The 27,619-nt window shown below is 51.4% G+C and overlaps 1 protein-coding gene across 2 annotated transcripts; it reads right to left on the bottom strand.

Annotated features, from left to right (window-relative positions):
* Nucleotides 1-1,992: 1,992 nt before the first annotated feature.
* On the bottom strand, nucleotides 1,993-27,496 carry STRIP2 (striatin interacting protein 2). Of its 2 annotated transcripts, none has more exons than XM_086609719.1 (21): nucleotides 27,356-27,496; nucleotides 25,686-25,755; nucleotides 24,407-24,481; nucleotides 24,169-24,303; nucleotides 23,853-23,973; nucleotides 23,507-23,575; nucleotides 23,297-23,403; nucleotides 23,054-23,181; nucleotides 22,524-22,709; nucleotides 21,052-21,275; nucleotides 19,690-19,755; nucleotides 18,886-18,949; nucleotides 17,756-17,827; nucleotides 17,383-17,457; nucleotides 16,176-16,273; nucleotides 15,506-15,632; nucleotides 13,316-13,416; nucleotides 10,984-11,101; nucleotides 6,779-6,883; nucleotides 6,189-6,393; nucleotides 1,993-3,631 (listed from the first exon to the last, which is right to left on the bottom strand). In XM_086609719.1, the coding sequence occupies exons 1-21, from the start codon at nucleotides 27,494-27,496 to the stop codon at nucleotides 3,381-3,383; spliced, it is 2,538 nt and encodes an 845-aa protein (XP_086465845.1). In that variant the 3' UTR covers nucleotides 1,993-3,380. The 2 variants fall into 2 exon arrangements, with proteins under 2 accessions (XP_086465845.1, XP_086465846.1); XM_086609720.1 differs by having other exon boundaries at nucleotides 11,035-11,101.
* Nucleotides 27,497-27,619: the final 123 nt, after the last annotated feature.

Below are 27,619 nucleotides of genomic sequence, written 5' to 3'. Positions count from 1 at the left end.
AATCATGGAATGGTTTGGGTTGGAAGGGACCTCAAAGATCATCCAGTTCCAACCCCCCTGCCATGGGCAGGGACACCCTCCACTACACCAGCTTGCCCAAAGCCCCATCCAACCTGGCCTTGAACACTGCCAGGGATGGGGCAGCCACAGCTTCTCTGGGCAACCTGTGCCAGTGCCTCAGCACCCTCAGAGGGAAGAATTTCTTCCTTGGATCTAATGGAAATCCCCCCTCTTCCAGTGTAAAGCCATTGCCCCGTGTCCTATCACTACACACCCCTGTCCAAAGCCCCTCTCCAGCTTTCCTGTAGCCCCTTTAGGTACTGGAAGGCTGCTAGAAGGTCTCCCTGGAGCCTTCTCTTCTCCAGGCTGAACAGCCCCAACTCTCTCAGCCTGTCTCCATAGCAGAGGTGCTCCAGCTCTCGGATCATGGCACATCTCCACAGAAGTACAGTCTTTGTGACAAATACGTGATGAGACACAAATATTTAAGTGAGAAGGTGGACCTTTCCCCAGTCACTCTTTTACCCAGAGTTCTTTCTGTATAAAGGCGAATCTCTAGGAAGTATAACTGGAAAGAAATAGTATTCAAAGATAGTTCATACCATCCTCTACCACACAGGCATTCAGGTAAGAATTTGCACTGCTATTCTCCACCTCAGTAAAAATAGAAGGTACTGAAAAGCTGTGGAAACCTTATATGAAGTGCAATTTAAACATAAAATGTAGAAAAATGTACATTGTGTACGTATTGGCTATTTTTTTCCGATGTAAAAATTGTGGGAAAGAGACACTGGGGGAAAAAAGTTTTGAGCCAAATGCTGAGGGCTTTTTTAAGTTTCTGATTCTTTAATAATTCATTCATTCCCTTTTTCCTTTGAAGAAACACTTACCTTCACGACCTCAGTTTACTAGGACTAAAAGGATTTGGATACGTTTTTAGGCCTTCCTTTACATTCGCACTTCAACGTTGGGGAATTCAATTATTTTCTAAATCACTCTAAAACAGAGAAAATACCAGAGGAATCATAAAGCAAGGGGTGTAATATGGTTAACCAGAAAAAAACACTCCAGACTCTTCCGGTGTGGGGTCACCATGTGAAGGAAGGAAGGAAAAAAGGAACCAACAGTTCTGGAGAGGTGTCCTGTGTGTCAGGCTACGTGATATCACATGGAGGTACAGCTAAATTCCCAGGGGGAAATTGCACATTTGGTAGGAAAATATGAGACAAAATATCACAGAGAAAATCCTGAACTTTCCAGCTAGTCCTTGGCTCTGGACCCTACTACATGCTGAAAATAGTAGTATTTATACTGCATTTCTACTACTTAAACATTTAACAGACCCTTCAGATGTCTGCTGTCTCTAGCTGGGGTTTGTTAATTTATTGGTGCCTATTTAATCCTTAGTTTAGGTGCTACCAGCAGGCTCTAGGGAACACAGGGAAGTGCTGGGTGCCGTAGTTCAGAAATTGAGCCGAAATACAGATGCTGAAATGACCTGCGTGGAGCTACGGAGCTCTCCCAGTTCTGGAATCCCTGAAGACTGCACCGTGCTTCCATTATAGATTGTACGTCTGGTTTTCGTGCCTTACCGTTATTTATTTTTAAATAACTTTTCACTTTTTAACAAGCACAAACACTGTGAAGACATCTGCAGCCTATAATTCTGTTTTTCTCTTTTAGATTTCTATAGATGCATCATAATGGAACATCCAAAGGATGTCAGACAGGAGGCCTTTCTTCAACAGAGAGGGAGAGGAGAAGGGCAGGGGTGAGGGCTGAGTTTCTGGATTGGTTTGTGGGGGATGTTTTTGTCCTTTAAACACAAAATTTAAAAAAAAAGCAGCAAAGGAAGCATTTAAATTAAGGCGCAGGAAGAAAAAAGCTGAAGTAAATGTATTTGCTTTAAAAGTTGCTCTGGTTTATTTTGAACAAAAGCATATTTTAAAAGGTGAGCAGGTTTACTACTCTATTTCTGTGAAAAACGCCTTTGACAAACCCCATTCAGGAAACATTCTCGGTTTAATTCCACAGCAAGAAGCACAAATCCTGCCATAACAAAAACTCGTGGTTTTTATCACCCGTGTGCTCGATATCCCGGTAACAGTGCGGCCCAAGTGCTTCCCTGCGCTGCATCAACACGTGCTTCCTTGACAAAGGCTGAACTCTGCTTTCATGGCCAGGGGGAGGTGAGTCCCAGGATTCTCTGTGCTGGACTGATAAAATTTTGTAAGAGAAAGATTATAGTTTGCAGGCTGTGTCAGATAGAAAGTCCACAGCTCAATGTGCTATTCTGAACGTTACGGACCGCGGTGTCTGCTCTTGTCCTCACACGATGGCAGTAAAGCTCTAAGCAAAGGACTTTTCCTCCCCACTTCAAGACTTGGCACAAACATTCCTCCAAATAAGCAAAAATCTGTGTAAAAATTAGGTTATTTAATGTGGCGTTTACTGTCTCCTCCAGGGTTAGAAGGGCTGAAGAGCAACGAAGAAAGCTATCTGGAAACCTCATGTTGCAGTAATTATCCTTCAAAAACAATCAAGAGGAGAGAAATGTGGCAGTCGACCTCCTCCACAGCTCCAAACGCCGCACAGCTTACCGATCTAATGCAAACGGAAAATGAACGGAGCGGTGGAGGGAAGCGGAGCGGTGAAAAGGTAACGGATTACTATGCAAAACGGTGCAAAAACTTGTCCGTTGTGAAAGCGAACCTCTGGAAATCGGGTTGTGCAATCCCAGCAGCAGCGATGCCAGCCCAGGGACAAGAGGTAACGTCATCTCCTTCGGCCAAGCCAACCTGTCACCTCTGGTTGAGGCTGTCGCGGACAGTGCCACGTATTCCTTATTTTCAGCTTCATTAGGGAAGCAGGGCGGCTCGTTCACGGCAGGAGGGTGTCTGAAGCACATTATCAGACTGAACACATGAAAACAAATCAAGCACAGCGTGGGGCGTTTGGGAGGGACGAAACCCTTTGACAGCTGAGATGCTCTTACGACAAACTTACATGCGTGAGCCCAGCTACGAGACGGACCTGGACTCTGCGCCCTGGTGACAATCCGCAGTAAAGACCCGATGACCTCACTCCTGACACTGCCACTGGCGTGACACTGGAACCTGCTCCGTGGCCTCTGTGCAGGTCTGTTGATACCCTGTGGTCTCCAAGAAGTCACAGGAAAGGGATGACCTCCAAAAAGACAGCAGTTGCATACTTGAGGGTGTCTGGGTAGATACGAGGAGGCTTGGTCTCTTTGGAAAGATGGCAGTTTTTTTCCAGCTGTGCTTAGGATCACCCAGCTCCAAAATAATCTTCCTTTCCTCAGCCTGCAGCACCTTGAGTTCTTATTGAGGTGGGACCGGGGGCAGGTGAAGGTGTCACTCTCACTGGTAGTGCAGCAGTTCCTCCCAGCGAATGGGCTGGGAAAACACCTCCCGCTCCAGCCAGAGCTCGTAGGAGCAGTGGAAGTCCTCGGGGAGCTCCAGCCGCTGTCCCAGCACGCTCTGCAGGCAGTTGTCCACCGGCGCAAACTCCGAGTCTTGAGGTTTGTCGTATCTCCGGCTGTTGAAGGCTTCGATGTTGGCTCTCAGGGTGCATTCTTCAGCCTGGAAATCCCACGGTCTGGCATCAATATCTACGTTGAGGGAGAAACAAGACCAAAGCATCGTGGAAAAATAACTCTGATAAGATGTGAGCAAAACAAACAATGAAGATTTTACAGCAACCACATGCCTGAACTGACCAGAGTATTAGTCAGTCAGTTATTCCTAATTATTATTCTTAATCAATTCCCATTATATATGCATTTTAATTTAAGGTATTTAAATGAAATATGTTTAAATCATTTGTAAATTAAGCAGAGTCAGAGAACTTCCTAGAGGAATGCAATTATTTCTGCTCGTGGTGTGTGCTTTAAGGACTCTGTAATTACCACACTCCTGCTTCTTTCAGAAAAGCCCCACCACTTCTACTGAAAGATTCAATGTATGCAGCCAAAAAACCCAGCAAGCTTATTATGAGCTACTGAAAACAAAGTTTTCTAAAATTGGGACAAAGTTAACTATGAATGATGTTGAAAAGCTAATAATTGGCTGTAATAACCACAATATTTTAATGTGTAAACATATAGCATGTTAAAAGAAATAGTATTTTGAAACTTGGTCTTTATGAGCTCTAAATCTGTATGAAATAGTCATTCTCTCCATCAAAGCTCAGTAAAGTCGTTAGCAAAGCTCAGCAGTGCTCAAGGAAGGCAATGGTCCGAGCTGGGTATCAGTCCAGACATACAAAGATAAATCCAAACCCTCCAGGAAAATCCCTTCCAGATCGTGTCTCTGAAAGCCAAGTGCTTCCCTGGCAAACCGTCCAGGTCACGATGCAGCCTCTGCCAAGGAGTGAACTGCGCAATCGAGTGTCGCGTTACGATCAACTCTTTTGGGGGAAGAGGGCCACACGCAACAATTTAGCCTTTGCATCTGTCTTAAAATTGCATTATTCTCGCTGGTGCCATGTAAATCCAGCTGTTACGGCAAACCCTTGCTCCAGGGCAGGTGATGGAGGTAACTGCCTTCTCCTGCTGTTCTGGAGCATGTAGTGCTCAAGCTCTTTAAGCCACCCAATGCAGGCAGTATCCCATAGCTGTATCCCGTTAGTGGCATCAAGAAGCCCTGCTGCCGTATTCAATCCCACAGGGAACAGTCAGCGCGCTAAAAAAGGCAGCAACAGGATAGAAATCCCCATAAAAGAAAGGAAGTCCCCAGTCTTCCCACCCTTTAACCATTTGGGGAACTCCACTAGCCCTAGAGTGAAATTAATTTAATTTAAATGAAATTTGGTTCTTCTGATTTACTGTCATAGTGGGGTCATGACTATCAGAAGCACAGAAGTCTTCAAAAAATAAGTTCTATCTTTTACAGGTGAAATTAAACACCCTAACTGAGTTATAATGCCTTTCTCCCTTGTAAAAAAGGGAAGATGTTCAGCTTTTACTTCCTGCCCTGTTTCCTTTGAAACAGGAATGCTACCCAATTGCTCTGCTTAATCCTCATTAAAAAGAAGGACAAAAATTTAGGACTGTGTTATTAAGGCAAAAAGATATTTTAATGCTTTCTCTTCTTGTCCTAAGCGGGGATCAGTCGTCATGGCAACTGGGTGCTCTCACAAAGGAGTAAGTGTATGTGGCCTGATGTATCCCATGAGTTAATACGTGAGGAACATCAGAAACTTCATGACACCTCTCAAAAAATACAGGTTTAGACGACACAAGGGCTGTTTGAACAGACCAGAACATCCAGCCTGTGCCTCAGCGTAAGGATTCCGAGCATCCGCACTGCCCGATTGTAACCACCACCATTTCTCAGGTGCTGGCTGCAGAGCTATCCTCAGGTTTCCACTCCACGGCCGTCCTAAACACGCACATGAGATGTGGATACCAGGACACTTTCTCAGTGGCAAAAGTGATTTGGGAGTGCAGAAGTGCAGGCCTGGGCTTGGAGGGGACTCTTTGTCTCGGAGATCTGAGCTGACTGTGTCCCATCCCGATCTGATTATTCCCACCTTTCCTCATGCAATCAATTACCTTATCACTCCACAACTCCCTGAGAGGAGGTTGTAGCAAGGCAGGGGTCAGTCTCTTCTACCAAGTAACAAGCGACAGGACAAGAGGAAACGGCCTCAAGTTGCACCAGGGGAGGTTTAGATTGGATATTAGGAAAAATTTCTTCACAAAAAGGGTTGTCAGGCATTGGAACAGGCTGCCCAGGGAAGTGGTGGAGTCACCATCCCTGGAGGGATTTAAAACACGTGCAGATGTGGTGCTGAGGGACAGGGTTTAGTGGTGGACTTGGCAGTGCCAGGCTAACGGTTGGACTCGATGATCTTAAAGGTCTTTTCCAACCTAAACGATTCTATGATTCCATAATTTGTTCCCTCCTGATGGTGCTGAACGGAGCCTTAAGGCTTCTGAAAAAATCCCCAATATTGACCCAAACAAGTTTATGGGATCCTAACAGGTCATAGGCCAAACCCTCTGTGTGCCGATTTCAGCTCCGCACAGAGGGAACGTTCCCACACTCAGATCATAGAACCACAGAATCACAGAACGGTTTGGGTTGGAAGGGACCTCAGAGACCATCCAGTTCCAACCCCCCTGCCATGGGCAGGGACACCCTCCACTGCACCAGGTTACTCACCGTTGCCGTAAGCCCAGTCATCGTTCATGCGGTGCCGCACCTTCTGGTAAATGGCAGACATGGTTTTCATGTTGCTCTTTCTCCACTGGCGCCCCAGATATTTGGTCTGGATTTTCAGCAGCTTGAGGACGTACAGCTGCATCATCGCCTGCTTCACCTTCAGAGCTCGTTTCAGTATCGGGGCTGACTTAAAGACCACCAGCATCTGCCAAGGAACCAACACAACGCAACGTGGTCGAGAAAGCAACACGAGTATTGTCTGAGTATTGTCCACTAACACCTGGGCCACATACGGTACGAACCCCAGGTGGGTAGAACAGGAGCGTTCAACGTAACCAACATTTGCTGCAGGGGGCTTGAGGGTCATGGAAATAAGTATTATTTGCAGAAGAAAATGTATTTCTTCATTTAAGGCTCAATCCGTGAAAGAAAAATGGGTGAACTATGAAGAAGCAGAAGCTCCAGCACTTCCAGAAGAAACGCTCAGAGGAAAGCTGGACTGAAGCTGTGCAGCGTAGAGCCAGGCACACACTCGAGGTGCAAGGCTGGCCACCCATGGCAGGTCTCGGAGAGACAGGACATCGCCTTACCATTGTCCTCGAGTGTTTCCACTTGGTCAGCTTGTTGAGGATCCTCAGCAAGTTAATGCAGGAGAATAAATTTCTCCAGCAGAACTGGTTGTTGTCTCCGGCTTCCTACAAAGCAAAGAAGGAAAAGCGTAACCCTTCCAGTACTTAAAGGGGGCCCACAGGAAAGCTGGAGGGGGGCTTTGGACAAGGGCATGGAGTGACAGGACAAGGGGCAATGGCTTTACACTGAAAGAGGGGAGATTTCGATGGGATCTAAGGAAGAAATTCTTCCCTCTGAGGGTGGTGAGGCACTGGCACAGGTTGCCCAGAGAAGCTGTGGCTGCCCCATCCCCAGAAGTGTTCCAGGCCAGGTTGGATGGGGCTTTGGGCAAGCTGGTGTAGTGGAGGGTGTCCTTGCCCATGGCAGGGGGGTTGGAACTGGATGATCTTTCCAACTCAAACCATTCCATGATTCTATGAACCTTAATGGCAGCATTTGACGGCACCGCCACAGAGATATTCTTGTGCAGAAAATCTTTATTTTTACTATCTGCACAAGTCTTATTTCCAATGGAGAGTGAGCAGCTTAGCTACCTCCTCACTTGGGTTGTCATCGTGCTGCTGAGAAGCCAACAGATTCTGGGGAAAACGGTTCTGAAAGACTCAGATGTAATCAGCATTTTAATTTGCATTTAGGTTTAGAGTAAGAGCGGAGATAAATCACGTCGTTCCGTCACGGGAAATATATCCTGGCCGATTTGCATTCGTTGTTTACAGCCAGAGAGCAAATTACAGCCTAGTGATCACCACTGCTTAGCAAACAGCTTTTGTTAATTACAGAAATTAATTCATAAATTAATGCTTGGAGGACACGTTACAGACAAACAGAAGGAAATCACACGACAATGCAGGATGGCAAACCGCAGCATTTTTTTGTCAGGAGAACAAGACTCTTCTGTACCCAAAAGCCCCTCCAGCTTAAGTGCAGCTGATAGATTATTTTAAATATTAGCTAAACGTAAGGATCCCCAGCTCCAGCTCGCGTAAGTATTGCCTGCGGCACGTTTGAGCCGTAATTCCACCACTACAGCAACGTGCTTTATGTCGGAGCAGCACTGGGCACAGCACAAGTGTCCCACAAATAACCTTTTGGGATGAGAGCGGAAACAAGCGCTGCTTAATTTACAAGCCACTTACAGCCAGTGACAGCCCTAACAACTCCTGGCAAAAACTGCAGCCTGGTGCACGACCCAGGTTCTGGGCATCCTCGGGAGAAGAATTTGGGGACCACCTCAGGGAGGCCCTTCTGGCAGTGTCTAATCCAGCTTTGAAACTAGATTCACCCAAGAAAAATCCCACCAGCATACCACCTTTGTTCTCAAAAGCAAGCACCAAACCCACCATTTTAGTAAGCTGGTAAAAACGTGTGATTTTTAGAGGCCAAACTGAAAGCACTTCTGATCGATTTTATTTAGTTCTGGGATTTGGTAAAAGCCACTCTGAGCAAATGCACGTTTCTGGAAGCTCCTCTGCACACCGCGGGCGCGTGCACGGCAGCGCGCAGAGGTGGGATGTCACCGAGATGCCACCAAGGCACTGGTGGATGCTGTGTGCAGCTCTGGGAGTACCAGCTCAGGAGCAGTGTCCGGGCAGCTTCATATCGGTTTTGCTCTGCACCAAGTAGTTTTTCCAAAAGATCCCAGTGGAATAAGCCAATACCCATTTCATAGGCACCTGGATTTATTTTTGTCACCAAGCTGCTGTTGTGTCTACAGCATCAAGTGAGTCTTTCCATCAGATTTACGGAAGGAGGGAACAGGCTAAACAGACTTTAATCCCCCTTTTACCCCCGTGTCCTGTTACCCTTGCCACGGCTCCACGACACGGTGCAGCAGGTCCCCTGCAGCCCCCTCCCCAAACACCCCAAACATGGGGAGCTGGAGGGGAGCGACAGGAGAAGGGAGACGGGGACTGGCAGGGAACTGAAGAGCCCGTCCCACAACAGGATGGGTGAAGCCCCCGCTACCCTGCCAGGACTGCAGCCACTCCTGATTTACACCATGTAGGGACAGCAGTTACCCCGCAGCCAAAGGGTCCCTCCTTGGAGAAAGCACTGCTGAACCCGTCCTGGTTTTCATAGAATCATGGAATGGTTTGGGTTGGAAGGGACCTCACAGACCATCTAGTTCCAACCCCCCTGCCATGGGCAGGGACACCCTCCACTACACCAGGTTGCCCAAAGCCCCATCCAACCTGGCCTGGAACACTGCCAGGGATGGGGCAGCCACAGCTTCTCTGGGCAACCTGTGCCAGTGCCTCACCACCCTCAGAGGGAAGAATTTCTTCCTTAGATCCAATCTAAATCTCCCCTCTTTCAGTTTAAAGCCATCGCCCCGTGTCCTGTCACTACATTCTCGTGTCCAAAGCCCCTCTCCAGCTTTCTTGTAGCCCCTTCAGGCACTGGAAGGTGCTGGAAGGTCTCCCCGGAGCCTTCTCTTCTCCAGGCTGAACAGCCCCAACTCTCCCAGCCTGTCTCCAGAGCAGAGTTTACTTCCACGGAAGTAAACCAAACAGACACGATCCTACGTTCAACCCACTGAAAGCACAATCGTCTGTTACACCTGCTGAGAAATGTGTTACGGCTGGGATGTTAAAATCAGTGCACCAGAGTATTAAACAAAAAAGCTAAAACTACACATGAAATGTTGGCTGAAGAACCATAAATACGTGCAAAAACCTATGGCTCTGAAGTGGGAGGGCAAGTTTAATTTCTATTAAATCCTTACATTCACGGGCATCCTCCCAAAGACGAACACGCATGGTAAAATTCAAGTTGGTTTCCGCACGTTTTCTAATTAAATTAGTCTCCTGTGAGGCTAACATCCACGTCTGCTGGAGGAAAGCGATAAGTCACTGTTGTTTCATGCAGCAGCTCCCAAACTGGGGAGCAGACCCTACTGGGAAAGGGTAACAGAGTATTGTCCCTAAAAAAGTTCAGTCTTCTACAGCCACAAAGCTTGGTGTGAGCGTAAGGACGAGCCTGAGCCATGGGAGCGCTCAGTGATGTGCCACTAGATGTCCCCACCGGGCCAGGACACGGTTGGTGGGAGCCTGGCAGGGCTGGCCAGGCATCGAGCGTGGCCAGGACACAGCCTTCGGCAAGTAGCCCATGGACCAGCGCAAAAGAGGGGACTGATCCCGTTGATGAGGAGGGAGGTGATGCTCAGGAGCTGTCAGCCCAAGCAGGCACCCAAAAGGAGGGAAGAAGTACTGGCAGAAAGGCACGTGGGACAGCAGCAGAGGACCGAGTCACCACTCGTGACGATCCCAAACCCACCCGCCCACACTCCACAGCAGATTTTTTATGTGAATTTGATGTGGTATAATCAACTCACGGCAGGAATTTGCATCACTGCAGCACATCGGAAATGCCATGGCTACAGCAGCAATAAAATCAATTGTGCTGTCCCAGCTGACCACAGCCTTGGAGGGATTCGTGAGCAACTTTGGCTCATAGAAACTAGGAAAAAAAATCACTTTACTGATTTTAACCTTTATAAAGCTAAGAAAAATGACATAAGCTTCAGATTTTAGCAGCCAGGCAACATGAGATCACCCCTGCCCAGACTGGTTTTGGTCAGGCTCCTCCTTAGTGATTACTGCATCATTTAGAGTCTCCTTCTTAGTGATTCCTGCATCATTTAGGGTCTCACTTCCCTCTGATCCTCCTCCCTGTTAACCCCAAAGCTTTGAGCTCTCTCCGAGTCCAACTGCTCTGCGTTTGGATTATTGCAGCTATGAACCTTCCAGCATTAATGTCTCATCTGCAGTTCGTATATTCACATCATGCTGGCCGCTCTCCATAACGCTTAGGCTCCTCTCTGTAGGGAATTTGGTTCATTCCTTAATCTACTGGCATCTTACAAAATACGAGTGCTCAGAGCAATTTAAACCTGGGAGGCAATAGCCTCTGAGCAAATCCTTTTTGGAAGCAAGCACTCTTATTTGGAGAAGTTAAAGGGAAAAACTCTAAATCCAACTATTTTTATAGGGTGCATAAGGCCAGCAGTGCCTCCTCCCCACCTCCCCATAGCTGATAGCGAGTCAGAATAGCGATGGGAGAAACTTTCAAGTCTGGAGGGGAAAAAAAAAAAAAAGTGATTTTTGGAAAGGTTAGGGGTACGGAAAAAGAAGACAGAAAAAAGAGAACAAAAATCCTTCCTCACGCTCTCGCGTAGAGCAGTCCCGGTTACACGGACCCTCGCTGTGCTGCTTACCAGGCTTTCTGCAGTGAGCTCGGGCAAATCGCAGACTGTGCAATGCGGATAATCCAGGACGGAGATGCTGTGGAAGGCAGGAAAGAAGGGACTCGTTAAGAACCAGGTAAATAGGAAAGTGAGTAACTTTTTAAGATGATCTATGTGACTACGCCCAGCAATTCGTAATTTCTGCTTTCCCTGTGCCTGGGGTTTGAACCGCAATGGCAGCGCTGCCTCATGCAGCGAGTAGTTTGGCTGGGCAAACTAGGTGGCAATCCCAACTCCAGCGGGCCACAGTGGGCACAGGAACCAGCCTGCAGCCAGTGCTGTGCAGACGTGCCTCCCTCCTGCATTCCCGACTGCGCAGAGGGCACCCAAATGGGCTCCCAGCCTCGCCGCTGCCTGGCGTCTCAGCTGAGCGGAGCACGTCGATTCCTCTTGGCTCCGAAGCGCATCCTGAGTGCATTAATAAGGTCTCGGAGGATTTGGATCCATTAAGACATGACAGATTAGTCATTCATATGCATATTTTAAAAAAGGGGAAAAAACCCCACAAAAACCCCACAAAAATCAGATCTTAGGTTAAAATCATAGAATCATAGAATCATAGAATCATAGAATGGTTTGGGTTGGAAGGGACCTCAAAGATCATCCAGTTCCAACCCCCCTGCCATGGGCAGGGACACCCTCCACTACACCAGGTTGCCCAAAGCCCCATCCAGCCTGGCCTGGAACACTGCCAGGGATGGGGCAGCCACAGCTTCTCTGGGCAACCTGTGCCAGTGCCTCAGCACCCTCAATGTAAAGAATTTCTTTCTTATATCTAACCTAAATCTCCCCTCTTTCAGTTTAAATCCATTGCCCCTTGTCCTATCACTACACACCCTTGTAAAAAGTCCCTCTCCAGCTTTCCTGGAGACATCCGATTACCAGCAAGAAAATTCCCAACAAGGGCATCAGGTCTTTTGAAGCCCTCCAGGCCTTTGTAAAAGAAGCCAATAAATAAAAAAGAAAAGAGTGTGTGTGTGTGTATATATATATATATTTATGAAAGGGACGTATGCATACACGCACATAACACGCACGTTCCCTCGTTTGCTATTTTTTGTTTTTAAATTCGGCAGCGACAGATGCTCCTCAGTGGCTCCTACCCATCATAACCCCAAAACTGGAAGCGTTGTGCAGATACAAGCAGGAGAGCTCAGAGGGAGCCAGCTCGGAACCAGGAGCCCCACGGTTCATTTCCCACAAGCTGTCATGCTACTGGCATCACTTCTGATATTTCCTGTTGAAGCATCACTGGACTCGGGTCCATACACCCGAACGTGACAAAATTCCACGATCCTTTTTTTGCAGGGCAGTGCCTGCTGGGGCTGGGCAGAACAGCTAAAGCTCCCTGGACCAGAGCATCCAGCCGCAAACCCCACCTCGTTCCACGGGAGCGTATCCTGCCTGTGAAGCCTCCATCAGAAAGCAGAGGAGGGAGCTAAGTGCTCCCAGGTTACGATTCCTCCTCACTTAAGTGACTTCAAAGCACAGGACCAGAAGTGGAAATGTTTATCAGCAAGAGAATTAATATATTTCTATTTTTCCATGCGTGCCTTCTCACACATACACAGCCACACCATGCGGGAGACAGACCAGCCTACACACGCAGCTGAAGAGCAACAAAAAGAGCATCAACAAAGCAAGAAAAAGGATCTTTTCATCACTCCAACAGCAACATCCCCTCCAAACGGAGAAATCCTACCCAGTCCCACTGAGCTGTGAAAGTTGTGCTCTTTCAGGTCTTACCCTGACGTGCCGTAGTCCAGCCAGTCCCTATCCAGACTCGAAACAGGGCCAGTGTCTTTCTCAAAGACACTCACAACTAAAAGGCAGCGACAACTATGCAAAACCTGAAGAAGTCAGGAAAGCTCAATTACAGCTATAAAAAGTGGAAAAGACTGAGAAGACTCTATGCCATCCAGCCTTTTTGAAGCTGCGGCCCACAGATGCCTGGTGGCACTGGACTGCTTTCCAGGAACCCACGTAAAGAAGAAAACAAGTCTACTATCAGCGAGGGGAGATGGCTCCCTGTGTATTTTAGTAGTCCAGTGAGAGATTAGAAACCCCCCATCCAGTCTTCCTCGTTAAGCAGAAGGGATTTGCTCCCCTCCAGAGTATTCCTGTAGTGGAGAACACACTGCCCCAAAGCCGTGCTAGGGACCAGAGGCCACTTGGTGCCACCACGTTAGAGTTCCTCATGCATAAAGCCTCCCTGCTCCATCACCTCTCTCTTCCCCAGAAGTGGCTGTACCTGTTTTTGGCAGTGATATAAGACATGATGTTTTGGTTGAAGAACTTCAGGATCAGCGGGATGCAGTTGGCAAACACCAAATGCTGAGACACGTACTCAAACTGAGGAAGAGAAGTGAAATGGGTCAACGTTAGCTGGAACAACTGGGAGCATCACCTGGGAATGGAAACCCATTTCCAGCCGAAAGCAAAGCAGTCTCGATGGTTTGCTCTGGACACCTCTCAGACCATCTTCCCCGTGCAGAAGTCTGCTGTATAAGGCTTGCATCATATACAGCAACTCCCACCAGCTGGAAAACTCCGTTTGCCATAGAGTGGACACACAAACTTTATGGCAGTGGTTTAGGAACAGCCACACCTAATGACTGAAGGGTAGCTTTTCAAAAGAAAATCTGTGGTGAAACAGTGTATGGGGAAGAGGGAAGGACGAGATGTAGCTATTACATGAGGAAACACAATAATTCCTGTTGCTGTCACACACTCACCCCAGTCCCTTTCCAAATTTTGACTGAAAAAAGCACCTTCATACAAGCTTTTAATTCCTCTTTCCCTCTAAACATTAAATGGTCTGGGTACGTACAGCTGCATCACACAATAAATCTCCACTGCCCTCTAAAAAGAGACGCAAATAGCAGCCCTATCCTATTCCATCCCATCCTACCCTACCCATGGCTCTCACTAACCTGCAACCAACATCCCAAATTTGAGAGCGAAGAAACAGTTTGTTCCTACGCGTCTCGTCTCAGCCCGGCACAAGCTGTCGACACTCGGCACACCACCGACGGCACGCCGCCGCCGTGATCTGCGCGTGAGCGACCGGCAGTCCCCGCCAGCCGGGATCCGAGGTCTTCCCACTGGTTTGAAACGCGGAGACTGGTATGTTCTATGGGACTGGACCAAAGATAACGCTGAGCTGCAGTAACTCGATGGCATTTCTCTGTTGGCATGAGAAACGCCAAACCCTGGCAGCACTGGCACCAAAAAAAAACCCCATGACCTGGGTCGGTTTGCAAGGCTGTGCGGTTGCTGCCACGCTAACGCGGCAGCCGGAGAGTGCAGGGTGACCCCCAGCAGAGCCTGGACCAGCCGTGCCACCCACTACCCTCCGCTGCCTCCGTCCACGCGGGAAGCAGCAGCTCAGCCTCCGCAGCGGTTTCTGGGGTGGTCCCTGAGACCAGTTTCGGCACGGAAAGAAATTACGATGGCTCAGCCAAAATCTGACACCAAAGCAGAATCAGGAGGGGAAAACCCCACGGCTTTCTGCAGACTTAGCACCAGGCTGCAAGGGTCCTCTTGCCACGGAGGAAGAAAGGAGAGGATTCAGTTTTGGGGGTGAAATGAGAAAAATTAGTGAAGGAACATGGGGGCACTTGGAGCAAATGTAGGATTGTAAAAATGCCGTGGGTTTGTGTGTTTGTTTTTTTTTTTTCTTTTTATCCAATCCAACACATGGATTTGTATTTATCCTAAGATAAATATCAATGGGCTTCATGACACAGATGGGTTTGTACCATGCTGAAACCTTTAAAAGAAAAAAAATTACAAAACACTAGTAGTTTGGCTTGCAGAATGGGTGGAGAACTGGGCCCAGGCCACAGCCCCAATCAGTCCTTGGTGGTTTTTTAATCAAGGAAAGCCCTCACGCGGGTCCAGTTCGATCGGTGCCATGCAGATGGAACAAAAATCAGGTTGCACCTAGGACCCAGACCTCCTGCTCTGTTGAAACTGGAGCCCCAACAACTTGATCCTGCCAAGGGACAGCGGACTAGATTAGTTGACCTCAGGAGGTCCTACCCTGCACTATTTCTGGCCACCAGAGATAAAAGAGAGCAAAAGAGGGTCTTATCTAACCCTCATCCCCTTCCCCCTTCTGCCGGAGAGACTCGTGCTATCTCCTAAATTTTAACCTCATCAGCCACAGCATGAATTTTTCCAGAAGTCTGAAAACTCTTTCCAAGTCAGTGGAAACAATCCTGTCACAACACAGCCAGAGATATATTGCAGGCAGGTTATCCCTGCCGGAGTAATCCTATACAAATCCCGGCCCGGGGGTAGGGTTCACTGCTACGGAAATGCTGTCTGCAGCTTCTCATGGAAACCCTTCCTGGAGAGATCTTTTAGGAGAGAGTCTCTCAGGACACACCGGCTTCAAGACCAGCTTGGCGATGGCCAACGCCTTCTCTACGCTCACCTGGTAGATGTGGTTCAGCTTGAAGTGCTTGAGGAGCAGCAGCAGCAGAGCCGAGATGCTCTTCACGATGATCTCTTTGTGTCTGTTCACGTCAATCCCCAGTTTCATGCTCTGAAGAACGGTGATGCTGGGCCGGAGGGAAAGAAGGCAACAGCACAGTGGGTATGGGAGCAAGGAAGACTAAGGGACTGTTGAGTTCATGTTCATCTGGACAAGGCCTAGAGAAACAGGGACCTTTGCTTCCCCCCTGGGACTCTCATTTCCATCCTCTTCTGCCTGGTGACACCAAAGTGCATTAAAAAATGGGAAAAAAAAAGCTGCTTGCTCTCCGCCAGCAATCCTGGGGGAGCGGTAGGAAGGACACTTGCCATATGCTCACCTATCTTTATGATTCGTGTTGATGAGTGTGATTTTATGATTTGTGTCACTTAGCTAGCAGAGCACAGCAGCTGCTGACTGCGCTGGAATTGTTACGCTCCTGAAGAACCAGCACGGCTTCCTTGGCTTTCACCCCTCTGCACCGGTGGCAACAGTAGCTTGCTCCTATCCAAAGAGACGGCCCCAAATCTGGAGCCCCCTCAAAACTATTGGCAAACCCCAACTCTCCTGCTTGGTCCAAGACTTCATGGCAAAGCTGGGATGGCTGCTGGTGACCTCCTCAAGGACTTACGGCATTTCTTCAGGCAACACGTCTGCCAGGATGTTGATGGAGTCAGTCTTGGCTTTGGAGGTGGGCGCTGCGGCAAGGAGGATCTTCAGCAAAGCTATCTGCAGAGGAGGACAGGTATGGAGGGATGCTCCCAGGTAGGGGCATTCCTTCCTTCTCCTTCACTTGCTTAAACTGGACAACTTCAAGCCAAGTCTACAGGCTTTCACAAGCCCAAGCACTTCTCACCGTGGTGGACTGCCCATGCCAAGGCTCAACCTCTCCTTTTATACCCTGGACAGACAGGCCAAGAGTGGGGACCACGGCGGCTGTTTTAGCATCAACTTAAGGTATCGTGAGCACCTGAGCTCTAGGAGTACGGATAAAAGAATGCAAGGTCCGCAGGAGCTGCACGCATTTAAATCCACGTTGGTCTCTCCCTGCGGACATAGTGCACATGACCCAATCAGGATCTTAACCCAGCTGAACTTCAGGACACTCATTGTATTCCTCGGGGAATCTCTTGGGGCCATGGCAAGGAATGTCCCTGTAAGGAAGGCCGTAACTAACAGACTCTTCATGGTTTGAACAGCTGCTGAGAGCACAGCAGAGACCTGAAGGCATCACCACCTTCTTAGCTGAGCCACGTAAAGCACAGTGATGGTCTAGTTTGGTTCCTGGCCCAGCAAGCCATCGCGCTCGGAGATCAGCGCGATACCGTAACGGAACGTTAATCTCAGCAAGAAGGACAAAGGCTCAAGGGACCAGTGAAGTCCGTAGGTTGCTTCTTGAAGTCAGAAGCGAAGGTGCCTGCACCAGCGTGCAACAGCTTGTTGGTGATTACTACAGCTCATGCAGCTCAAGAGATGACACAGGGCCATCCTCAACTGGTTCCCCTCAGTGTCCAGAGGGTGGGAGCCATATTTGAGCTCCCATCAACGTGGAGGACTTTGTTCCTTGTTCCAAATCCTCCACATACATCCTATTTTCCAGCTACTGACCTGTCTCCAACCATTTGACCATGCCCCTGGGTATCTGCACTCCTTGATTCTCCGAATCTCTCCTCTTGGACTCTACTTTCCACCCAACTCTGCTCTGGATTCCCACCAAAATCTAAACATTCATGTCGTGAGCACACCCCAGCAGCCCCGTGCTGAGCTCTGCAGCTCACAGACTGGCACCGTTCTCCACTCAAAAGCTTTTCTTTAGTTTTAAGGAAAGTTGGGCTTACCATATACTGGGGGAGATTGTACAGCATCGCTCGGTACAAGATCTCACTAGGGGTTTCTTGGACTTCCTCTTCCCCCTAGCACAGAGAAACATTAGAAACCAGGGAAAAAATAACTATTTCCAGTTCACACACTTGAGATATGTCAGCCACCTCCATAAAACCCAGCTTGATGACTTCATGATGGACATAGCTGCATGCTGACTGCAGGCAGCTCCAGGCCTTTCTCCACTGCTACATTCAATCAAGATATGGACTTCCACAAAACAGAGCATCCAAGGTGTGACCTAAGGATCACGGAGAATGTATGGCTTTCTCCGACACCCTGGAAATCTTCCACACATCTGTCTAGTGATGGGGTGCAACAACTTCTTACCAGAGACATGGGGCACTTCTCCAGCTCCTCCTCGTTCTTGATCTGGACATCTGAGATGGAAACGTACTTGTGCTGGCAAAGACAGACAGAGGCAGAGCAGTGTCACCGCTGAAGGACGAAACACATTCAGCAACAACAACATTTGCTGATTTCAGTAATATCCGAGTTAAGTGAATAGGTCACAGCAGATTCATGGAGAACTCGTCTTTGTGTGGGACATCCCTCTGTCCCTGAAGCCCCTCACACATCGTGCCTTTGATCACTTCCACCTACTCCTCCTAGCATCTCTCTGTAAGTAAACAGACAGGGACAATCGCCTCCAAAAGGCAACCCAGACCTTAGATAGGGTCAGTTGGCCTCTGGAGGTGTCTTGCTCCATGTGGAGCACAGCAGGAGCCAAGGCTGGCCATGCTTCCCCCTGGGAACAGCACAGGTCTGGGCATCTACGTCCAAACCCAACTCTGGAAGTCTGTCACCTTCAAAGCACAACGTGGCAAAGGCTCGCCAGGATGCAGTGATGTTACATCTCAGATAAAGGGAAAAGCCAAATGATGGACAATCTACTTGGAACCGCAGTGAGGACTCAGTTTTCCATTTTTTGCCCCAATTCCTGCAAGAAGCTCCAGAAGCTTTTCCTGTGACAACTAACAAGAAGGGACCCTCTTCCTCCCTCCAGTAACTGTTTCAGCCGGAGGTTAGATGTGAGGATCCCACACTGCATGTGATGGAGATCCAGCCCCTCTCAACCTGTTCAGACGTTGACTGGATTTATGAGATGGACTTCCCAAGGCAGAAAGAGCAAGAGCTCAGACTGAAGGTATCAGCTGAAGAGGAGCAGAAGACTAAAGTCACATGAAACATTTACATCTGAAGAACTTGAAACTCGTTACAAGTGCTGTGCCACAAAGTTCATGTGCACCGGACTTGATGCTCTGCAATCCCCCTATGGCCCTGGTGATTTTGGCCAAAGATCTCCATGAGATCTCCACGGATCCAATTCCACCTCAGAGCATCTGCTGAGTGCCAGAGAGCAAAAATAGCAAGGGATGAGGTTAGACAAGCTGACTGCTGCTCAGCAAGGCTTTCTGGGCTGCTCCATCCAAGTGCCACCCACGGAGCCACCATCTTACCTGCTTCAGTGTCTTCACGCTTTCATGGATGGGCCGTGGTAGCCCTATCAGGGTCTCGGTGTCTCTGGGGGGGGGGATAAAGGAAGGTAAATATGAGGCTGGGAAGAAGATCTGGATTTAAACACTCGTTTATATGGTAAACATGGCAATGCAAGGTAAAAGAGAGGGCCTGTAGTCTGCCGAATCTACCGAACGCATCCCAGATGGGTCAGGAACTGGGAGAGGTCTTGGTGTGAGCTGCCCACCCTCCCACCTCCACCCCAGCACAGTGTGCAGAAGAGAGGGGCGACATCGGGGTGAAGAACTGGAGTGAAATCAGGTCCCTGTGTGGAACCAGCTTGAGCCCAGCACCGCGCCTAAAACCCAATATACCCTCCTGGGCCCGTGCCAGGATGACGCTGAGCCCATGCCAGGATGCTGCTGAGCCCATGCCAGGATGACTCTGCACCCGCGGCTTGATTTATTCACAAACTGGGTAATTTGCTGTGGATACCAGATTGTCCCAACTCCCTCCCTCATTAAACTGGTCTCTGGCTTGGGCCAGGGGTCACTTATTCTGGGCTAGGTCTGATTTTTAATAGAAAGAGGTCCTTGGAGACCAGCATCTCCAGGAACATGTTTTTATAGCGCTGAGTGCACTGCTGCAGCCCCAGCAAAATCCAGCCCTGCTCCTCATCACCCCGAGCATGCCTTGGACCTGCTGAGTTGAGGAAACCTGAGCTCTGTGGACACCTCCCACCAGTTAAATTGCACCGATGGGAGCTACGGGACAGCCTTTGTTGGACGTACACGCGTAATACTCACTGTCCCAGCGTGAATCCGATGAATTTGGTCCTGCTTGCTTCCAGGAAATGCTCGATGTCTTTCTGTCTGATGGAGCAGCAGAGAAACGAAAACAAGGAGAAGGTTGGAAAACAGACATATACCAGATCACAGCGCGTGCTGCTCAGAAAGGACAGCAGCCCGGGACCAGCAAGAACCTTTGAGCTTTCTCAGATTGATTCCTAGAGGTCTTAGTAGGAGCTGGCAGGAGCCCCCATTGCTCTCCTTGGTCAGAGGCAACAGGAACCAGAACCATTTGTAGTTGCTGTGCCACTCCACGGGAGCGTGCAAATAAACGGCGAGGAGCTCTCTACGATCAGCACCTCTTTAGCCACCTTCTCTGCTCCCAGCACACGCATCTTCAGGTAGCATCTGCTCACTTTGAGCGAACAAATGTCGCCTCCGCAGTCCAGCGGAGCACGTACTGCTCCGAGAGAGCAAGCTGACATCTTGTCCACCTTGGGCATCTTTCATGGGAACTGGTCAGGGTCTCAGCACTACAAGTAGGACACGAACCGTGAGCCAAGGCTCTCACAGGCAGAAGGAAAGCCAGCTGGCTTTCCAGGCACCAGCCAAGAAAAACAACGGCCATTCGATTTTGAAGCTGAGAGCGTTACGTTACGTGGAGTACGGTGGCACCGCGTGTGCAGGAACCCACGTGGGACACCAGTTCGTGCTGTGTCCCTGCAGGGAGTGCTCTGGATAGACACACTTAACCCTGTCACTGCTCCCACATCAAAAGATGTATTTGCTCCTGTGTTTTAAAGACACTGGATTAAACGCAGGCTGCGGGTCAACACCAAAAAACCTCACATGGATTAGAGGGAAAGGGACAGAGGTTCTCACCCTCTTTTCCTAACCCTCTCCCATATTATGTGTAGCAGAACTGGTCTTAGGAAGGGAAGGCACCAACTCCTTTATCTTCAGATGTTTTTTCTCCAGTTTTTCACCTTAGAGTAAGGCCATTCAAGAAGGCTTCATCATCATCACCAAGATGATTAGTCTAGGACCTTGCCCTACCGAGATCCAGTGGTGCCAGCTGGGAAAGCTGACCCTGCTCCCACCACATCCCAGCACAAGGCTCCTTCCCAGTACAACCTGAGATGTCCAAAATGGGATTACCACTTATTGGCCAAGCTTGGCCATGCTTGGTTCGTAAAGCCTGGGAAAGGGCCCAGCTAAACCCACTCCAGAAAGGATGAACTGAGACAAAAAAAGAACTGGAGTCACTTCAGTTCAACTCGCCAGAGGCCAACGAACTGGCCACAGACTGACACTCAGCCTGCAATGAACTCCAGGACAGGTAGGGCTGGGGAGGATGGCAACGACACCAGATGGTGTTACCTGACTTTGGGGGCCCAGGGGAGCCCTTTGGGGAATGACACCCTTTCAATAGGTGGGCGCTGAGCTGGCATCGCGGGGATAATCGCATCCCGCTCCATCAGGTCCAGTTCCCCCTCAATCCCACTGTCCACGTCATCGTTCTCCTCTTCGTCGACTCCTGCCTCGTCATTCTTGAAGGGATCTCTCTCATTGTAGATATCCAAACTGTCTTGCTTCACCAGGGGCTGCAGAAGAAGAGGAGGGAGAAATTCAAGTCACTCAGTGGATTTTATTTCCCTCCCAGCTGCCAGCACCAGACCTCTCCATCCTAGAAGGATCAAGCTCCCAGATGTTCCTCAGGTGAAGACTCCCCTCCTGCCTGTTGCCACTAAAGCCTGGACAAGGAATAAACCTCTGTACCTCTAACCTTGCTGCTCTAGGAGGCGTGACTCAATTTTCCATCTTAACTTTTGGAGCTACCACCCAACATCTCTCCCCCAGCAAAAGAGGCGTTTTCATCCTCGGACCATAACAGAGCAACTCCAAGAGTGGAGCTAAAAAAAGAGCAGCTTGCTGTGAGCAGTTTGCTACTCGGCGCTTATCACCCTTTGCCATGGGGTCAGGATGTCCTCTCGCTTCCTCCGGATCAAGTGCATCACAGGGCGGATCTGCTGCAACTGAAACTGGTGGATGAAAAGCTGGACATGAGCCGGCATCGTGCGCTGGCAGCCCAGAAAGCCAACCGTGTCCTGGGCTGCATCCAAAGAAGCGTGGGCAGCAGGGCGAGGGAGGGGATTCTCCTACTCTGGTCCAATCTGGTGAGACCCCCCTGCAGTGCTGCGTTCAGCTCCGGGGTCCCCAACAGCAGAAGGACATGGAGCTGTTGGAGTGGGGCCAGAGGAGGCCACAGAGATGATCGGAGGGCTGGAGCACCTCTGCTCTGGAGACAGGCTGGAAGAGTTGGGGCTGTTCAGCCTGGAGAAGAGAAGGCTCCGGGGAGACCTTCCAGTACTTAAAGGGAGCTTATAAGAAAGATAATAGAACGGTTTGGATTGGAAGATGTGGATGGGGACAGACTTCTTAGTAGAGCCTGTAGAGACAGGACACGGGATAATGGTTTTAAACTAAAAGAGGGGAGATTCAGACTAAATATAAGGAAGAAATTTTTTACGATGAGGGTTGCGAAACACTGGCACAGATTGCCCAAAGAGGTGGTAGATGCCCCATCCCCGGAAACATTCAAGGATGGAGCTCTGAGCAACCTGATCCAGCTGAAGATGTCCCTGCTCATTGCAGGGGGGTTGGAACTAGATGACCTTGAAGGGTCTCTTCCAACCCAAACCACTCTGTGAGTCTATGAAACTGGAAAACACAGGAGCACTGGGGATGAAGGGAAATAGGCTCCCAAGCACAGGCTGGCTCCTTGAACAGATGATGGTTCCCGTTGGAAAAGCATCCTGGGCCACGTGCCAGGAGGATGAGCCCGCTCTTACCCGCCGGCTGCGGTGACCACGCTTCTGCTGCTGCTGCTCCACGAGCTCGATGGAGTAGGTGGGGGGCGAAGCGGCACGCATACTGCGCATCACCTGGATGCTGTCCTCCGGCAAGGGCGGCAGCCCCAGCTCCTCCCGCCTCCGCACCTTCATCGCTTGCAGGGCTTCAAATCCACCCAGCGTGAACTAGGGACCAACAAGAGAGGTGAGAAAGCGGGAGCAGATGCTCCACCTGGACTGTGCGGTTGTTCTAGGCTTCCAGGGGAGCAGCAGTTTGAGGCCATCAAACTGGAGAGTTGAGCATGAAGACACCACATCACTGGTTTGTTTTCCAGACTTCTCCCCCACCCCATGTCCTCTGCATGGCTCAGCCCACTCTTGTTCCAGAAAAATCTGTTTGCGTTGTGTCAGCCTTGTGCCATCCTAAATAACCTTGTTATGGTTGGACTGAATAGTGAGGAGCATCCAGGTTGCAGCAGCACTATTCTCAAAATGACCGGTTTCTGGAAAAAGGAAGAGTTTGCACCCACCAAAAGCACCTTCCAGAGCAGAAGCAGGACCTTCTTCATGGGGAAGTGCGGAGCGTGGCCACTGCAGAACTTGGTCACCATCGTGAAGAGCAGAAGAGCAAATGGCTCTTCAGTGTGCACAGGGAAACCTGGTGGAGAGGGACCAGGAGCAGGTTCAGAGCAGATCCCTCACCCTTCAGGTCTCCCCAACGGTCCAGCACAACGAAGGGACCTCGTTAGGGCACAATGAACTCTGTGGCTCACTCAGCTCCATCCTGAAGGTCTCCCGGCAGGTTTTCCACTCGGGAGGATCCAGCTCCTGCTCCACACGGATGTTCTCCACCATCAGGTACATGACACTGAGCAGCACCCTGCCGGAACGGCATGGCAGGGAGGTGACACTGCCGGGCAGAGGCCACGTCATCCCCAGAGGCCGACCCATAGCCCCCACCCAGCGTGCCAGGGAGGGGGTACCTGAGCTCCGTGCTGTCGGCCAGCGAGATGGCCGGCTTCCTCAGCGCGCTGCTGCAGGCCTGGCTGTTGCTGCAGGGAAGGGGAACAGCTCAGCACCAGCCACCAGGCACGGGCTGCTCCTCGCCACGACCCCCAGCCTATGTCTGGAGTGGTGGAAACACTGTGCTGGGGGACGTGCCACCTCCCTGGTCCTCAGGGAGGAGGAGGAGGAAGGAGAGAGAAGAAGAGGGCAGGGAGGATGAGTTCAAAGAAAGTGAAGAAGAGGAGGGTGAGGAAGGGCAAGGAGAAAGAATAAAATGAAGAAGAGGACAAAGAGGGTGAGGAGGATGAGGGCAGGTCCTCTCACTCGATCTCCATGTTGAGGAGCTCCAGGAAGGCGGTGAAGGTTCCCAGCTGGTACAGGAGGAAGCTGTTGTGCCGAGACCAGTGCAGGACATCACCTTCATTATCGCAGTCTCCGAAGACGCCTGGAGAGGCCCGAAGGGAGACACTAGTTAGGAGGGAGCTGCCTCTGAAGCCCTGGAGCACATGGGACCATCCCTGGAAGGAGCTTCACTGCACCAACCTGGTGAAACCCAAGAGAAATCTTCTCCCAGAGCCCGGTGATGAAGCCAGGCAGTGGGTACGTGGCTGCACCCAGACACAGGGGATGTGGTCCTTACCCTGTGCCAGGTAGAGGATGGCCCGTGCTACTTTGAGCCGCTTGTCCCTGTTGACCACCTCCAGCCCATCCAGCAGCCGCATGACGTAGGCCTTCTGCTGAGTCCCATCCAACTCCAGCCACCTCCTGCCCTGCACTGGAAAGGGGACACGACAACCAGTCAGGTGCCTTCTCGGGGGTCCCGCTCTTGCCCAGGGGCACTGCCCAGAGCCCCGGGGTGCTGAGCCCGGAGCTGGTACCTTGAGGGTGAAAATCCTCCTCGAAGCATCTCCTGTTGGTGCTGAGCTCGGGCTCCTCGGTGTAGCTGTACAGCTCTGATGGAGAAAGGGGTCAGCAGGGACCCGGAGGGGCTTCACCCCCCTCATCATCACCAAATTCCTCGTAGGGCTCTGAAATATCCCTACACGCCCCGAGAAGATATGGGGCAGAGTCCTAAACTTATCCCTGAGCTCTTCAGTAGCTCCAAGGGGCATCTTGGAGCCACCCAAATCTAACAAATCCATCATTTTTATCCCTATTTCACAGCCAGGGAAATACGTGCCCGTGGGGTAACCAGGGAGGACGGTGCAGATATCCTGACTTTTATGTCGAAATCAGTTAAATCAAAATAAATCAAAATAGTTACAAAGAAAAACCCATGTGGCCAAGACTAGTCCTGTCCTACACCTGGAGTTTCTGTTCCTCGTGGCTTTTCCCCCTCCTCTCCCCTCGCCGTGTCCAGGCTCAGCTCTTCCCACACTCCTGCCCGCAGCAGGAGGTTTAGGGGAGGGGGGGAACATTCTGTCCCAGTTAAGCCAGTTTGCAAAGGGAGGGACCACAGGAGCACCCGGGCGAGATCTGCACCCATTTCACACCCAGCAGCTCGGATATTTTGGGACCTGCAAATAGGGGCTGGACTTGGAGGGACATCACGTTGTGCCTGTTCCTATATAATTCCTACCTGTTCCTATATAATTCCTATAGGCCCTACGGTGCTGAGCAGCACCACGGGGGCCTGAAATGGTCCTGCCAGGGCGGAGGAAGGATCCCTCGCAGGGAAAACATCCTTTAGGCAGACCAGCTCGTGCAGCCGAGACACACGTGGCTAAAAATAGCCCGTTTGCCGGTCGAGATCCGCGCCGGATCCCGAGGGTTACGGAGCAGAAGCAGCCAGAGGCAGAAGATACGGGCCGAGGACTCGACCCATCGTGACGCCCACGATAAAGGCTGACGCTTCCCAGCCTGGGCTGTGCCAGCGGGCACGCTGCCTGTCCTCCCACCCCTGCGTGCCTGTCATCGTGTCCCGGATCCTTCGGAGCGCGGGGTAATCCCTGTGCCCCCCCGCGCCCCTTTCGCTCGTCCCCGGGGAGCGAGTGGCTCTCTATTAATAAATCCCTCTTGCTCCGTTACCACGAGGATGATACCACTCGATATCCATCCCCCATCCCGCTCGCTCGACTCCCCGAGGGATTTTTTTTTTTTTTTTCCATCCCGACGGATATTTATTAATAGCAACACGGCACCCAAACGCCGCTTCACCTGCTAACTCTGCGCCGTGCCCGTCGGCATCCCTGTATTCGAACTCCAGGTTGGGACAATCCACCGAGCCCTGCGGAGAACGGGTTGGGGTTAGCGAGGGGACTGGAGCATCCCCACGGATATTTCGGGAGGCGGGACGGCTGCCGGCGCTCTCAGCCTTCGCACTAAACCCCCTCCAGCCGCCTGGAGCAGCGACTGGTGTGTGGATGATCTTGATACTGGTCTCCAGGGCTCGAGCGGGTGGTCCGCGTGAGGCTACTTAAAATACAGCGCGGATTTGGGAGGCGAATGTAAAAATAGAATTTCTCAAGTCTCAGGGAAAGCAGAGGCAGGACCCAAAGTGCCAAGGAACATTGGATGCATTTCAGAGCCCCACACGTGCTTAAAAACAAAATCCGGGGCTGGTTTGAAGCAAAGGTGCCCGGGAGGGATCCAACCCCACCCCCTGGCCGCGCTCCGTTCTCAGCATCCCAGATCCGACAGCTTTCGGGGTCGGGATTGGCCCTTTTGGAGCCCGTAGGGTTGCGGATCTTTCCCCTCCTCCCCTGCGGATGAGGAACTGGAGCATGAAACTTCGCCGGAGGATGACGGCGGGGCAGCGAGCGGGCGGCCGCGGCCAGACGACGACCCAACGCCCGGCATCGGCATCGTGCCGCCGTGCCCCGGGGAGGGCACACATGAATGGATAATCGACTAAATTAACATAATTTCTCCTTCGGAGTCCCAGCATCCCTTCACAGCAACCGGGCTGGAACCGACGCACATCCTCACCATTAATATTGACGACCCCGGAGGATGCTCTGGGCTGAGCACCACTTGCTCAGAAATGCTGGTTTCTCACCCAAATTTTGCAGCCAAGCCAGCGGGGCAGCTCAAGGAGCTAAAGCCGACGAGGAATGCGGCGAAGCGTGCGCAGCGCTAATCCGCTTGGCGAGGCTGAGCCAGAGGAGAAAAGCAAACCCCAAATTCATGGGCAGGGTTTCGGGGGCCGTGACTCGGGCACCGTCCTCCGGGAAGAAGGGACTTTTTTTGGGTCAGCTCCCTGGGGAGCCCCTCAACCTGCAGCTCCTTGGCGGGGGAGCGAGGGTTTCCCATCCTCTGCTCACAGGGGTCCCGTGGTGGCTTTACTGGATCCTGGTGACCTGAGCCCGGTCCTGCTTTCCCAGCCTGGCACCACAAAGCCGGATGGGTGCAGCCGGGACAAAGCAGGGGTGGCGACACAGCCCGGGGGCGTTTAGGGGTTACGTTATTTGGGCAGGAAGGGTGAAGGGTGGCGGAGGGGACTGCGACCCCTGGACGCTGGCGGGGTAAATGAGTACCTGGAGGGTATGGGGGAGCCCAGCTGGGACCCCAAAACACTGCAGCCAGCTCTGGGAGCCGAGCTGGGGGGTGTCAGTGCCGAGGGCAGCCTCCGTGGGGACCCCCACTCCGGACTGGGCACCCCCCACCCCCACAGGACACCCCCAAACCCCCAGAGCGGGGCACCCCTAGGACCGCGAACCCCACCGCACCTCGGCTCAAGCCCCACAGGACCCCGCACCCCCGGGGCAGGGACCCCAAACCCCTAAGAACGGACCCCCCCCACCTGTGGTCCCCCCTTCCCCAAGCAGGACCCCGGGCGGGGGGGGGGGGGGGGGGGCGGTGCTGGCACTGCCGCCCCCCGCCCTTACCTCGGACTCCTTCCGCTGGGTCCTGAAGAGCTCCCGGCTCTTGGGCTGCGGCTGCGGCAGGGGCTGCGGCGGGGGCTGGGCCGGCCGAGCCCTGCCCGGGGCCGGGGCCGGGGCCGGGGCCGCGCCGCCCGCCGCCTCCATCCGCTGCGCCCCCCCCGCGGCGCCGCCGAGCACGTGGGGGCCGGGCCTCACGCCCCGCCCACGCCCCGCCCCCGACGCGCCCATTGGCCCGCCGCTCCTCGGGGCGGGGCCAGAGGGCACACC

Source organism: Tauraco erythrolophus, chromosome 4 (assembly GCF_009769465.1).
Source record: "Tauraco erythrolophus isolate bTauEry1 chromosome 4, bTauEry1.pri, whole genome shotgun sequence".
NCBI lineage: Eukaryota > Metazoa > Chordata > Aves > Musophagiformes > Musophagidae > Tauraco > Tauraco erythrolophus.
The sequence above is the reverse complement of the archived record's forward strand: the minus strand, read 5'-3'. Positions and strand labels throughout refer to the sequence as shown.

What these genes read in the sequence shown, in the direction of transcription:
- STRIP2 (XM_086609719.1), bottom strand. Translation starts at nt 27,496, where the DNA reads ATGGAGGCGGCGGGCGGCGCGGCCCCGGCCCCGGCCCCGGCCCCGGGC. An exon ending in CCCAGCGGAAGGAGTCCGAG is followed by an intron (nt 25,756 to 27,355) that starts GTAAGGGCGGGG and finishes CGTTCTCCGCAG; the next exon opens with GGCTCGGTGGATTGTCCCAA. An exon ending in GGAAACACTCGAGGACAATG is followed by an intron (nt 6,394 to 6,778) that starts GTAAGGCGATGT and finishes GTTCCTTGGCAG; the next exon opens with ATGCTGGTGGTCTTTAAGTC.